At 39.3% G+C, this 16,389-nt stretch overlaps 1 protein-coding gene across 3 annotated transcripts in view; it reads right to left on the reverse strand.

Annotated features, from left to right (window-relative positions):
* Nucleotides 1-16,389, reverse strand: part of LOC109987637 (protein PHTF2) — a 46,621-nt gene that overhangs the window by 15,496 nt on the left and 14,736 nt on the right. For all 3 annotated transcript variants that reach the window (XM_020638787.3, XM_020638786.3, XM_020638789.3), the window contains exon 3: nucleotides 11,094-11,189. In XM_020638787.3, the coding sequence (XP_020494443.1) occupies nucleotides 11,094-11,138 (45 nt within the window). In that variant the 5' untranslated portion in view covers nucleotides 11,139-11,189. The remainder of the gene's footprint in view (nucleotides 1-11,093; nucleotides 11,190-16,389) is intronic.

A 16,389-nucleotide genomic window follows, 5' to 3' on the forward strand; every position in this document is an offset into this window, starting at 1 on the left:
TGTTGATTTAAACCTTAAATGGGCAGACATAGATAAATATTCTTGAGTATGTATTCATTGCTGTTGTCTATTGTATCTGTGCAAAAATAACACAGTGTCATGATTTTTTCAAAGTATGACCATTTTTTTCCTCTTATTTAGAGGCTGTATCTCCCAGGAGACGCTGCCAATTTAGGGTATAAATTGAACATTTCCCTCCTTCTTTTATAATTTCCTTTACCAACTAGAGGTGGGAGAAAAATCGATTTATGCAAAAATCGAGATTCTTATCTTCTGAGATTTTAAGATTTATTTTTGGGCTTTTTGTGCCTTTAATGGAGAGACACTTGGATAGAGTCGGAAACCAGGGAGAGAGAGTGGTGAACGACATGTGGGAGGGAGGCCACGGGCGGGATGCAAACCCGGGCCGCCCGCTTGAGACGACAGCCTCGGTACATGGGGTACATGTACATCTTCTGAGATTTTAAATCGATTTTTTTTTTTGGCTTATCAGTCACTCCCTACTTATTGCTTAGGTTGGCTCTTTAACTCAGTAGAATGCCAAATGGAGCAGAAAGAAATTCACAGATGTCTCACAGATGAACTGGAGTAGATCCTGAAGTGTTACTTGTTCAAAGAAAACTTTGAATCATGAGTCTAGAATTGTGTTGACTCAAAAATAGATTATCAATCGAATCGAATCGTGAGACACCCTAAGATTCCCAGCCCGCCCCTAGTACCAATATTTAAGACATTTTATACACAATGAATTAGCCTCTTGCGAAAGTTTTAAAAAGCAAAAAAAGTAGTTATCCACATATGTTGTAAATAGTGAGTTACAAATTTAATTTTTGAATAAAATAGTACTTATAGTACTCTAAACAAATATCTTCCTGTTTCTATATTATAATCCCTGTGGGACCCCTTTTCTTACATTTTCAAAAGGTTTTGACCAGTGATGATTCTACACAGCTGAAATGTTATGGAGTCCGTCAATCAAACGTTTACACTGTTAAAATAAGGAGCAAAATAAAGAGTAATCAATATTTCACAGCTTTATATTATGTTTTATTTATGGAGTATAAACCCATAAAACAAACATAAATATGTTAGTGACTGTACCTGTTTTACACCACTACCTGGACAATGTATCCTTCAGGATGCAAACATTTAATACCTCATTAAAGTTGTGAAAATGTAATTTAGCATTTTTCAACAATAATTTATAAAAATGTGCCTTAAAAAAATACATTTTCAAAAAACAAAATCCCACCAAACTCTTACTCTTATACACATGAGAAAGTAACAACACTTAGTTTATGGTTGGTGTCTTTGTCACGGCACTTCTCCGCCATTTTGAAGTTCAATACAAATGATTTGTATCTATTTGAATGTTGACATGACTTGAGTGCTTGACCCGAACCTCCCTTCAGTGTTTCTCATAGTTAGTGCATTCAATGCCCCTCCATCCCACAGCCTGTCAAAGGTCTGAATCCCCCAGGATACAGAAACCATTAAAGGGTTTGGCTAGTTACAATACCGTACATACTCACCAAACCCACACACAAGTTACTCACTAATGCTTCTTTATGTGTACTTTTTTATTGTCGCCTGAGACGCCTGTGAAGGACGCCTGTGAAACTGGTCCAATAAGGTCAGGTTCAACTGGAGAACACACCTCTTATGAAGGTGTTGCCTTAGCCTATGGCTGGTATCAATCAACGTCACACACACATACACAGAAACATGCACAGAGAGGGTGTGACTCTCAGGTCTAAGAAGAGCTATGATAAAGCACAGCGGAGGAATGGACGGAGAAAGCAGTGACAACAAGAGCTGATACAAGGGGAACAAGATAGTTTAGTACTTTCTTTAGACATCTGACCTGAAAACAAACAAACAAAACAAACCCTGTTTATTTTTGTCTTCCTATCTCTACTCACAGATAAAACTGAGCTTTGACTGTTTAAAGTGAGGAGGGACAAAAAGGATATATGGAGATTAAAAGTCTCACAGTTTATTCATACAGGGTGTGTTTTGAGGAGGATCTGCTGATGATGGGACCTCAGCAGGTCAGTGTGTGTACGTGTGAGTGTGAGGCACTGAGTCTGGGTCAACCTGCAGGCTCACCAGTGGAAACTCTGCATCTTTAATGAGACTTCATTAAAGATGGATAGAAAGAGAGGAAGAGGGGGGCAGGGAAAGGAAATAAAGGACATGAAGAAATAAAGAAAAGGTGTAGAGATGTCAGAGAGAATTGTCTTTTATGTTGATTTAGGTTACTCATGAGATCTCTTTGAAGTTTACTCAACAACTTAATAGAAATCACATTATTTAAACAACAGACGTGGATTTTTTTCTTCAAAATGTCTAAATGTATTATTCCTGAGGTTGAGGTTAGACCTCTGGGAAGCTAAAAAAACAAATAATCTCTGAGGACTTGACTTACTTTTCTTACTTTGACCCCTAAGGCATTCGTGTTATGACGCTGCTGCCCACCAGATACCAGCATGACATGTGGGTCATCAAGTGTGTCACATTGTGCTCAGCCCGCGTTACATAGCAATGAACGACCCTGACCTGAAGATGGGTCACTCTGCACAGATGTTGCTACACTTTTGACGTGTATCTCACTTTCAATGCTTTGCTTTCTTTTCAAAATACTTATAGTCAAACTAATGATTCCCAGATTAAAACAAAGCACATCTTTAACTTTGTCTAAAAGTAGATAAGTCCCATTAGGTCATGCAGGTGTATTTAATTTAAACTTTAGGAGAAAAAAATTAGAAAAGACTATCGATTAGAGTTTTTAAATAGATTCAGATTGGATATGCTGTGTCAGTTTAACCTGACACAGCCTACATATAACTTTATCTCCATTTCATAGATGGAAATAGGCTCCTGTGCAGCACTGCAGGATGCCATTCTTCCACTGTCTTGTTGCATACTTTCAGGTCGTAGCGCAGACTGGAATGGATGACAGCAGCAGATACTGACTGGAGCGAGATGCTGCATTCAGGTGCTCCTCGGATAGTCTCAGTTTCACAAGTTGGAAGGTCATTCATCCGACTTCAGTGTGTTAAGAAGTATCTTAACATTAACAAAATCTATTTTGCCCACCATGTTGATGTTGTAATATAATTAGATTTTTGATAATGACCATGTCCTACACAGAATTCACTACAACAGCTGTTCTTTATTTTTGAGAATAACAGCAGAGGCTTATTATGGATCCTTCAACTTCAAATACTTCAATTCAGGTCCTCAGAGGTCTTAACATTAAAACATTTGAATCCCAGAGCTATGGCTGTGGTGTTACTGTGAACTGCACCAAAGGTCAGTTGTCTTTCAAAACTGTCTTCACAGCTTTGCAGCCGTATTGATTCTGTAACATATGCATCGATACATGTATTTGCAAGGAGCACATTATAATACTGTGTTTCCCCTAGGTTTACAGCGTTGGGGGGGTGGGGACAAGCCGACATGCCGACACGGTGACACAACGACACAAACACTTGAAGGAATCTTGGTGTTCATGTGTTACTTTTAATTTTGACAGATGTCCTTTTCTATCGGAAAGGTATCCTTAAATGACTTCTTTCCCTGATTACAGACTCTATCCACTATCCTATCCCTACAATAAAAGCACAAAAAGCCCCAAAATAAATCTTACAAACCTACAGGGGGCCGCCCCCCAATATAATGGTAGGGGAAACACTGATGATATATTGCCATATCGATTTTATGAGCACGGAAACCTAATTATTTCCCCAATTTCCGACTTGTTGTTCCGACATGAGCAGGCGTTTCTGTACATTTTCCAACTCGGGAACGTGATTTTTAGACGTGTCCGACACCACATGAATACAGTAGCGTGGCTACTGTACACAAAATGTGACAGGCTTTGGTGCGCTTGATAAGAGTGCAAATGAAAACAATGTTGTAACTTCATCCCTGAATCGTACAGAGTCCACCAAACTTTATATGTGAAAGCGACCTTAGTAATGGATATCGTATCTTGAAGTCACAATTCTTTACATGTTACATTGTGATTCCACTGCTGAGGCTCCATCAGTGGAGAACAGACACTTTAACCTAAGCACTGGAGAGCATTAAATCTGATTTACTGTGTAACAGCTGACAGCTCATTGTCTACATCACTTAACCTATTAAAAAAATAAATACATGCATGCACATACACACAGATTGGAAAGGACTATGGGAGTGTGTGCAGAGGACAGTCAGAGGGCAAACATGAGCAGACTTACAGAGCAGAGAGATAAAGCAGAAGAGAGAAGGGAGATAAGGAGGAGGGCAGTACATGAGGTGAGGATGACGTGACAAATCATCTTCTGCACACATCCATGCACTGATATGTAGATATGATCCACTCCTTTCAATGCTGCATCTTCTTCAATTCGTCTCCGTTATTATTGTGATACTAATTGTAAATTAAACACATGTTTAGTCCGATCTGCATGTATCTACTAATTTCACTAAGAGAAGTCAGACGTTCACTGATTTAATAAGCAAATTGAGCACTATGAGATGCAGAGTGTGCTACTGCAGCAGTGCCGGGGTCACCATGACGACGGATGGAGGGAGAGAGTGAGAGAGAGGAGAGAAATGGGGAATATGTCGAATCAACAATGTTATATAACGGCCACCTCTGCAGTGGAGTGGGAGCTACGCACGCACGCACGCACGCACGCACGCACGCACGCACGCACGCACGCACGCACGCACGCACGCACGCACGCACGCACGCACGCACGCACGCACGCACGCACGCACGCACGCACGCACGCACGCACTCACTCTGAAAACTCTGAAAACATCACAGACAGTGGGACTCGGGTGTTACACCCATTGTAGACAGTCATGACTCACAGAGTTATTTTCAGAGGATATACTTGATTTATATTATATTTAAGAGTGAAAAATCAAATTTAAAGAGCCCATATTATGTCCTTTTTGTGGTTTGTATATTTAATCTATGTACCTACTTTCGTACGTTCACAATAGCTAAAGTTTGAAAAAAGTGTCTGTTTTCATGTACTGCTCCTCCTTGCTCCCTCTACGCTCTGAGTCTGTCAGCTACACTCTGCTGAGCCCACACTGTTAGACCCCACGTGGACCAAGTCTGCTCTGAGATTGGTCTACCGATCCGCTCTGTCGTTATTGGTCAGTTGCTCAACACGCTTCTCAGAAATTTCAACATGAGCTGCTGGGCTTGCCACAACGAGCCAATGGGCTTAGATCAGTGACCTCACACTGACAAGACGTCACACTGACAAATTTTTATCGAGGGGGGCTAGAACCGAGTGTTACATGCAGCTAATGCTGCAGCTAACAGGAGGACGTAGGAGAAGCCGCGTTTCCGCGGACTTTTTTTTGCACATAGATGTGCCTAAACATGCACAGGACACATGAAAAACACACTAAAGAGCATATAAAACCAGAAAAAGAAGAATATGGGACCTTTAAAGCCTTCAATGTCTCCATCAAGCACAGATTCTGAGTATTTTCTGGTTCATGTTCTGCTCTTCCTTGTTTTCTCTCTATGCAAATAGAACATATTTGTCACCTTGAAATCTGTGTATTGTAATTATCCTTTTCCAAATGTTGCAGCATCTAACTGAATAATTATTATTAGGAAGCAGTTTACTCATAATGACAATACTCTTAAGCCATATGGTCTTTTCAGAGTTATGCTGTGACCCCAAATGAAGATGGCAAAAGGATCTCAGAATGAGTGGGGCTAAGTGCAGACACATTTTATTTCAAAACCTCTGTCGTCTTCACTGTGAACCAGCTGTGTTGGAAAGTCCCTCACCTGTTTGTGGTCAGCTTTGACAAACACTGATGAACCAGCGATTTAAACTCACACAGCTCATGTGTTTAAGAAGTTCAGAGAGCTCAACAGTGACTGACCAATCTTTATGTGGCTCTAGATCCAGAGGTAAATTTCCCTGTTCAAATCCTCTCTTGATTCTTCACAAAATCCTTATATCAAGAGATTGGCACCTGGAACCAAGACAGCCAGCTAAAACGGCATTAAAACTGAAAAAAGGCAACGGTACATCATTCTCATCCAGAGTCAAGGAACTACCCATCTCACAATCCATTGTGAACGAGATCGTTTCTTCTTAAACTTTTGTCGTTGTCATGTTTATACTGTTAATCTTGTTGTTTGTGTTGTGGTAAATATAAACTACATCTACTGCGGCATGAAACGGTTTTGAGTATATTTCGTGTTAGCTAATAAACTAGCTAGCCTGCTAGCGAAACTTATCTCTACGGATTCAGCAGGAAATATTGCCATGGTAACAGTAAGCTCAACACATTAGAAACACTATGATTGTGGGTAGTGTACTTCTATGCCCTGATATTGTGAATAAATCTTTCTTAAATCGAGGTTCATATCATACTTGTGTCTCCTACAGGAGCACATAACATCGCTCTACACTCGGGTAGCTCATGGTCAGTCTACCTTGGATGGTTATGACATCATGGATAATAATCAAATCTGCTATGGAGAAAATGATTTTTACTTCCTGCACCACACTGTTAAGTCCTATTTCAGGTTGTGTGCAATCCAAAGTTAATAGAGTATATAGGACTGATGATTAAGTGAATGAATAAAAATGACATGTTATATTCAAAGTCTTCAAATAGATTTAATTGTTAACCCAAACTAAGCCTGCAAATATATTATGATATAATAATAATATCTATCCATCCTGTTTCAACTTAAACTACTATAAAACATCATTTTTAAAAATGTTACTTGACATCAAAATTGATTTCAGTTTACTTGTAATTTCAACATTGATTCCCAAAACACAGATGATGATTATGTTCTAAATAAAAATACCAAACATCCGGCTTTTTCTTACATTTTAATCAAACAAACTCAAATCTTTACAAAATGATTAACATAGAACAGCTGCTTGTGGCAAGGAGATTTAACCGTCTGCTGCGTTTTGAAGTGTTACCATGGAAACACCCCCCCCATACACACACACACACACACACACACACACACACACACACACACACACACACACACACACACACACACACACACTCAAGAGTGTGTGTGTGTGTGTGACAGATGGGAGAATCTTAGCAGCCAGAAACACACACTTAACATTTATCATGTGAGTGCAGATATTTGTCACAAATGTGTTTGCTGTCATTGCCTAAAAAACCTAATAGACTAATCTTTCCTGCTTTAGATGAATGCTTAAAATAAAATCTGATTTTTATACACAGTTATATTACTCTGTTCCTCAACCAACATTTACATTCATAATGAATAAATCTACCCATGTCTTTTATCTTAAACATTGAGTTTTGTCAATATGGTGTCAGCTTTTAAACCAAAATGTCAATCACTGTTTTTTTTGTACTCTACATTTTTTTTAACCGTCGGCGCAGTTTCGGTAGATAGCTGTTAATTATAAGTCTGGTTTTGCCAAAGATTTCTGCCTCTTTAAAAGGGAGTTTTTTCTTGCCACTGTAACTTTGCTAAATGTTGCTAAGTGCAACGCTCATGATGGATTAACATTGGTATATAATAATGGTAATAATGGTATAATATAGCAATGAGTAGGGTCTTTTACCTGCTCTTTTGTTATATTAAAATTAAATAACAATGAGTAAGGTATTTTAACTGCTTTGTAAGGTGTCTTAAGATTTTTTATGAATTTGCGCTGTACAAATAAAAACATTTATGAGAAAGTAGAAATAATAAATGTGCAATATTTTAGCTAAGTGACCAAAAAAGTATTTCAAGAACAGATCAGTTGGAGATTCATTTTCTGAATTATTGATCTTTTTTTAGACTCTTTAATACCTAATAATTATAACTGAATACAAACAAAAGAAATGTCTATCAATGTCTGTCCTGTATGAAAGTGTTTTTTCTGGATGGGAGTTTAGAATACAAAGCCTATATACCTGTGATTGACAGTTGTTGAGACTGACAAACTCTTTTTTTGGGAGAAAGAGGGACTCCTCAGAGAAAGGGACTATTTTTTTCAATATATGGCTTCAGTTGCAGATTTAATATATGTTAATAGTGAGGAAAATTAACCTCCTGTAATCGTCCTACAACTGAACCCTCGTCCAAACTCTGAAATAAAAATTGATCTAAAATGTATCAATCACATGTAAAGCTAAATTATATTCTATTTGCTTTGTCTGCTTCAAATGTAACCGTGTCCTTCAAACCTTACTGATCTTGAAAAGTTTGTGAAAATCCGTAAATCTCCCCCACATTCCAGGTTAAGATCTGTGTGGCTCGTCTAAAATAAGCCTCAAAGCCAGCACACAAATAGGCTGTAAGCTGATTTATTATAGTGCAACTTTTAAAGCTCAAATAGTTCACAGACATGCCAGAAGTAGCTGGCTGTTAGCCTCCCACTGAGTCAAAGCAAGCTCAATGTGTCAGACTTCCAAATAAAACAAGGAAGTGTGTCTGCTGCAGTCACAAATATAGACTACAGGACTGCTAGGGCCTTGGCAGGGCACACACAAACACACACAAACACACACAAACATACACACCAAACACAAGAGTGAGTCTATTAGCAGCATGTCTGCAGGCAGATATACAGTGTGCGTCTTGCGAGACGCTGCCTGGGGGCTGCTGAGGATGCATACCCGAGGGTGGAAATGTAAGAGTGGAGGACCTGATTGGTAATCTGGACCTCTTTGAAATCTGTAATCTCTATTAATTATGAAGTTTTTGAACACACTTGACACGACAGATTCTGATGAATGGTTCTTTTTGTGATTCCTGTATTTAAGTGTTGTATGTCTGAAACCCTGTGAATTGTGCTGCTGCCTGTCTTGGTCAGGACGCTCTTGTAAAACTGTAAAACTTGTAAGACTTTTTAAACTGGTTAAATAAAATAGTAAATAGAAAAGAGCTGTGCCACTTGTTTTCATCCATTTTTAACATTGAAGGGGAAGTAAACACTTCCATTACATACAGTAGCTGATTTGAAAAGGGTCTGTTCACTCAGTTCACATACAAAAAAAAAGCATTTTCTCATTCACTTTAGTGGTATCTAGAACTGCTGATAGTTCACTTTTACCTTCTTCATTTCTGTTATTAAAGGTAGACCTGCTCTACACAAACACAGAGGCATATATTCACTGCCTTTGTTAAGAGCTGAAAGCAGAGAAGTCGGATATAGATATCCAAAAAGGTGTGTTAGATAAAACAACTGAAGCTATATTCCATGAGTGAGAAAATATTGTTGCTGTACAAAAAAAAACTTGTATGTGTCCCAAATGTGGTTATACAACAAAACACTTATACAAGACGCAGAGACATACACAGCAGGGCTTTTCCACCACGTGAAGCAACTTGGGAGCTATGGAGACACACACGCGCGCGCGCGCACACGCACACACCTAAATACTCTCCTGGGCCAGTTTGTTTATTTGGCTGGATTTCAAGGTGTTTGCTAAAAATACAAGACAGAGCTAGAGATGGTTTGTGGTCTGGCATTAAGCAGAGCCGTAGCTTAAATGAACCAATGTTTGACCTTCAAGGTTGGATATGCGTCATGTTATTGGACGCCCTTTGAATTGTAAGGCTGATGAAGATATTTGGGGGTAAATGAAATCATCCTTTAGGGGCGACTCATATAAAATAAGAAATTCCTGTTTGTCATGAACATATCTGCGTCTTAAACTTCTCTACATTCAGAGGAAGAACAAAAAACGCTTAACTTGTCTAAAAAGAACATTAGTCATTAAGGAGCCCTGAGGGCAGCCGGACGGGTGTGATCTTATCCTTCAGAATGGCTCTATTCATTTAAGATGTCGTCACTGGTGTGCCTCTGCCTAGACAAGCTCGGCTGACACACACACACACACACACACACACACACACACACACACACACACACACACACACACACACACACACACACACACACACACACACACACACACACACACACACACACACACACACACACACACACACACACACACACACACACACACACACACACACACACACACACACACACACACACACACAGACTTAAGATATTTTTAAAGTATTTTTTTAATTAAAGAAAGTAACTTTTCACATGAGTCATCTTCAGTGTGATGTGAACGCAGTGAAAGCTCACACTGAAGATACATCTGCCAGGTGCAGAACATCAGAGAGATGGAGACAGACACGATGACATGAGAGACAGAGGAAAGACAAAAAAAAACAGATATGGAGAGAGGAAGGTTACAGTTATAAGAGAGGTGGTCAAAGAGGAGACAGACAGGCCCGAGAGGCAGACAGGTGTGTAAGCTGAGAGCTGCAGTGGGGAGCGGGACTGTGGTCCAGAAGAGGATCTGATATCTGAGACCATGGAACAAGAAGACACACAACACCTCCCTGTGACTACTGCCAAAGAAGGTGCATCAAGAAGAGTCGGCGCGCTCAAATATCTGAACTTTTACTTCTAACTGTAAAACTTCAACTATGTTCTGTAAGGGGATTTTAGTTTTAAAGTAAGACCAATATGTTGAGAATACTTTTATGGGAGATACTTTAAGATTTTACATCCAATGTAGTAAACAACAAAATATTGCAGTAGTGTAATGACAAAAAAAACCAAATCAATATCAGATTCTGGTGTTCAATAAGAGAAACTGCATACATTGAATAACTAAGGGTCACTTTTAATTTAATTTTAATGCTTTAAATTGTATTCCCATCTGCTTCTATGAATTTTGTTAAGTGAAATAATAAAATATAGATAAATCAGTCACCTCCAGATTCTGCAAGAATCACAGCTTGTATTTTTAAGGAGAGCTAAATTGGAGCAGGTTTGCACAATAAAACCATTTTAAGGGCCCACAGAGCGGGAAATTAACCACAGTGCAGGTAGACTTAACATTTAAACCAAAAATATGAAGTGTGAATTTAAATACAAAAGTTAAAATACAAAATAGATCCAAAAGAGTAGAGATATAAGTGGACAGTGATCGGACTAATAGATGTAAACATTCTAATAAAGATTTTTTTTTTTGATGACATTCAAAAACAAAACCAGCGAGCAAATGCAAGAACATATTCTGTGTCTTACCTTTTTCTGGTACCACACCACAGCATCTTTCACTTTGGAAGCCATTTACATTTCCGTGCTCCTCGCCTAGGGCATCTTAGACTGAAAACACACAGCCTGAGAGAGAGAGAGAGAGAAGGGTGAGTTACTGAGTAATGAGGAGAGAGAGAGTACGAGTGAAGTCTATATACCACACACACACACACACACACACACACACACACACACACACACACACACACACACACACACACACACACACACACACACACACACACACACACACACACACACACACACACACACACACACACACACACACACACACACACACACACACACACACACACACACACACACACACACACACACACACACACACACACACACACACACACACACACACGCACACACGCACACACGGGAACGGCTGTTTGAACCCTTGCAGTGATTTGGCCGTGTGAGCAGTTGGCAGACAGACTTCTTAAACCCACAAACGCGAGCTGAACATTCAGCAACAGTATGCTGCTGTATGTGCTGCTAGAAAAAAAAACTGACATATAAATAATACTTGGATACATCATGGGGGTAAAAATATTGTCTTCCTAAGGTCGGTTTTGTTTAGAGAGAACTCCCATGATTCCCCGCCAGCCTAAAATCCTCTTCTGTTTTTGTATTGATGTAGAGCCCCCTGGCGGTGGAATCTACATACTCTGCCTGTCATTAAGAGGTTAAGAGCATGGGATGCACAATTTTTAATCACTGAACTAAACTATTGATTTTGAAGAATAATAAATAAGTAGTTACATAAGTGTCTCACACAGACTCAAATCTGTGAATTAATTCATGACTAACCAAACCAAACCATATTTTGTATTACACAATAACTTCATTGTGAAGGAAAGTTGACATGAGAGAGCACCAGCGTTCAGCAGGTTCATGAGGCCTGCAGAGTCAGAGTCAGCCTAACAGTCAGTGTGCTATTAAAGTGAGATTTGTTTGACCCGGTGACGTAGGTGAAGTGACAATGTTTGTTGTTTATGAAAAAAGGAGCAGAGGACAGCAGAGTTTTACTGACTCTACAGCAATAGAACTGAAATGAGCGTGATCTAGAAACACAGTTAATCAGTGAGTACAGTATGGTATTCTTCTTTTCTCTAGTCCCTCAATTAAACAACTTTTATACGTGAGGGGAGGAGTCAGCCGGCCGTCTAGGAGATGTAAACAAACTGAAGATAGAACTCTGAAAACTCTGAAAACATCACAGACAGTGGGACTCGGGTGTTACAACCATTGTAGACAGTCATGACTCAGAGTTATTTTCAGAGGATATACTTGATTTATATTACATTTAAGTGTGAAAAATCACATAGAAAGCCTTTAAGGTTATGAAAAGCGAAACGTAAAAAGCTATTTCATTTTTCCGCAGGTCGAAGAGGAAGATGGGGACAAAAAGATGCGGTGGATAAGAAGCTGTGAAGTAAAACACATGGAGGCTTGGTGGTTAGGTGCTCTCCTCTCCCTTTCTCTTCTCTTTTAACTCTTTTCTACAACATTTGTTACATCAGTGCTGTGTTTCTCTGAGAAATGGAGTGATGGAGTGCAGCAGCTGACTCTCAGAGGGCAGCAGGAGCCGTCTGTTTATTTGTCTGACAGGGAACAAAACTTCATCTAAGAAAATAAATGAATGAGAGTGATAAAAAGGTTCCAAATGTCCTTTAAGCTTTTAAAAAAAAAAAAAAAAAGATTTATTTTTGGGCATTTTTGCCTTCATTTGAGAGATAGGACAGTGGATAGAGTCGGAAATTAGGGAGAAAGAGATCAGGGAATGACATGTGGGAAATGAGCCACAGGTCGGATTTGAACCCGGGCCGCCCGCCTGGAGGACTACAGCCTCCCCTTTAAGCTTTTTCAATTGGATGTTTCTTTCACATTTGTTCTCTTTTTCGGCTTTTTTTTGGGCGTGTGTTTAAACTTTTAAGCTGAGGTAGCAGAGTGGAGACACCCTGTTTTGCATGTGAAAGCTTGTCCGTCTGTACTGACATCTCCTGTGAGTTCTGTGTCATCCTTAGTGGTGAAGTAACTTACGCCCAATCAGCTTATGTACTTTAAAAAAAAGATGAGCTGCTACTTGTGAGATATTTTCTAAATCATACAGAGTGAATTTTGTTGCCACATACACTCGGGCAAGAAAACAAATGTGCAGGATAATGATAGTGAAGCTGATCTGCCAACGACCCAACCACAACGATTCATATGTGTGAACGAGCCTTCACCTCAAACAGAGAAGGATAGCTGTGTGTGTTTGTTAATGTTCAAAGTAAGTCGGAGCTCATCATGTAAAGAATGTGAAGTTTTTAAAAAAGCAGGAAAGAGAGAAAATGTTGATGCTTGTGCTAAATGTGAACCGCCTGTATGTCAAGTATATTCTGGTAGTAACTCAAACACACACACAGACATGCCAAACCACCAGCTTACGTATGCACAATACTGCAAAGGACTCAGTTCCTCTACCCAAAAAATGAGAGATGTGGGGATTGCATTTCTGCCTGTGTGTGTGTGTGTGTGTGTGTGTGTGTGTGTGTGTTTTTTCCACAGAAGGCCACAGACATTTTTAGCAACAGGAAGAAAGTCTCTTGCTTGCTGTTGTCCATGATTCTGATCATAACTCATCCCCCCTCTTATACATACATACACTGGTGTTTATCCAGATATTTGTTTCAACTTCAAAGAAAAACTGAAGTAAATGTGTCCCTTCAATATGTATTGTTCCCACCCTTTGGCCCTCACTTATCAAAAGTATGTACGACAGAAAAATGGGTGTACGGTCATTTCCACGCAAAGTCCGGCACTTATCAATTCGGACGTGAGCGGAGGGTACGCTCAAATCTCACACCAGGTCTCAGTTCGTGTACGCACGTTTTCAACTCAGTGTGGACTTGCGCTGCAGCGACTCTGTCTGTGTCGGAGAATATTTAGATACTATAACAGTGCTTGTTAAGACCAGTGGGCGCGCACTGTAGCTGTTCCCACTCAACGTTCTTGAAGCCAAAATACGCCGCTTAGGGGCGCTTCCATCTTGCGATTTTGACGTCATTTGGAGCCAGAGTCTGCGCAGTAGAGTCCGAGGGCAGGAGCCCTGGTAACACGCCCCGCCCACTTAGCGTACTGCCCTGATGACTTACACAGCCCAGCTACGCCGAAAGCGCTCTGCCGGTCTACGATGAAGAAATGTGTAAGTACAACAAACCACCGTATTCAAAGTGTAATATTTAAACACACTGTGTTTTTAAAAATCCCGCTATTTTAATCAGTACTGAAAATATGTGGGCTGCTGGGTCCTCTGTTTTTAAAGAAATCGTTCTATATTTAAGCTAGGTTAGCACCACAGACCGTAGGCTACAGGTGGTAAGATATGTTGTATTTTGTTAGAAACTGATAGTCTGCAATGTGATTCAAGTCTGCTTTTCTAATATATTTAAGTGAAGAAGTAAATCAATTGTTTTTTGTATCTTCATTTAGGCAAATTAGAGATAAAAGCAGCTGGTCTGACATCTTCCACAGAGGTGAAGTGTAAGTTAAAATCATCTGTTAAAAGTTATATATCATGTGATTTTTATTTAAGTTTCATAAAGAGGATTGTCAAAACAAGCTATTGTTAACAATACAGTCTTCTAAAAATAAAAATCACACTGAGTCATACACCAGCTAAATGTTAAATAGAAAGGTGATGTTTTCTTTTCCATTTTACAATCAACTGAACCTAAAAATGACTCATTTCAACCTTTGTCTGCACACCTGTTACAGAGGTCAGGCTGGGGTCACTTAGTTTGAATGAACCGCCTCCTTTTTTCACCTGTGCCAGATGTCCTGCTCATCCACTGTGGTAGAAATTACCTTACACCAGCAGCTCTCCCAGATGAAGAGTCCTCTCTGCCATCACCCAGAGGAGCTGATCGACATCTGCACAACTGAAGAAGGTGGACAGTCTGGTGCTTTGTGACAGTGACCAGTGAGAAGGCTACCATAGTCATCCTCAGATAAAACACAGAGATCCTGGTCAATATTCAATTTATTTTTCTTTACATGATGTTGCCCTGTGTTTGAAAGGCCAGATGCTGGAGGGTTGTGTTGGATTTGCTTTTCCATCATATTTTAACAGTCAAACAATCATCCAGGATCTCTATACTTTATTTGATTTTTCTTGGGATTTGCCAGGGGTTGTTTATTGAAGATTTCTTTTCATAAAATGTTTAAATAAACTTTTTAAAAATCTGATATGACTGTTTCTGATTAACTGGAGCACAACAAAGTGTTGGTCACAGTAAAATAATTTAGCAGTTAAGTTTATAGCTCACATTTGAAAAGACCTTGAACTGACATTCATTTCTTCTTGACCAACAACAGCTAAGACAACAGCAAAGCTAACAGACGAGCTAAGCTTGTCACAGCCGGTCTCGTCTGAGATAAATGGCCTTCAAATTTATTTAATATTAAACATTTAAAGCCAATAAGCATAGCAAGATACGTATGAGATTATATTTCAATTTATTCAATCACAGACTTGTCAAACAGTCTGGCATGTTGTGCTGCTGTTTTCAAGAGTTAATAACTGAAGAGAAGAAGTCCATGGAGAGAGGACAGGAAACACTCAGGGGACGAGTCCTCCATGTTGTCAGGGGTTGTTGATGGATCTGAATCTGAGAGCATCTTCTGTAATAAAGAAAAACAATCACAGAGTTAAATGTAAAGTATAATGAATTATACTGTGATGTTTATGCCTCAGACCTGAAATCAGATCTGTCCTCAGGTTCTGCTAAACTTCAGCTTCTAAAGTTTACTTTAAAGGCAGGAGAACTATTAAAGAGGAAAAACAAAATATATAATAAGACAAGATGAATTCAATAATATGATCAGCTTTATGAATTTATGTTTTAAGACAAAAGTGTTCCTTCCACTTTCTATTTAAACTGTCATCACATGGGCCAGCCTGATAAATTAAACTAATCTTAAATATTCTCATATAATCAGACAGCCAATTTGTGTGCTGAACCTCACCGGAGCTGGAATCAGACTCTGGACTGCTGTTTCCTTTGGGCACTGATTTCCTTGAAGACAGAAAGAAGAACAATTTAAACATGAACTAGACTTCTTGCAGAACCATAGAGGCTGTTAAAATCTTCTGCTAGTCTTCCTTACATTTTAAGAAGGATTATAAATTGTTACTAAAATTACTTTGATGCCGATAGCGGTTACAATAACACAGTCCAATCATATGAGAGATCATTTTACCTTTGAGTCCTATGTGAAGGCGTTC

The sequence above is a fragment of the Labrus bergylta genome, chromosome 23, assembly GCF_963930695.1.
Source record: "Labrus bergylta chromosome 23, fLabBer1.1, whole genome shotgun sequence".
NCBI classification, from domain to species: domain Eukaryota; kingdom Metazoa; phylum Chordata; class Actinopteri; order Labriformes; family Labridae; genus Labrus; species Labrus bergylta.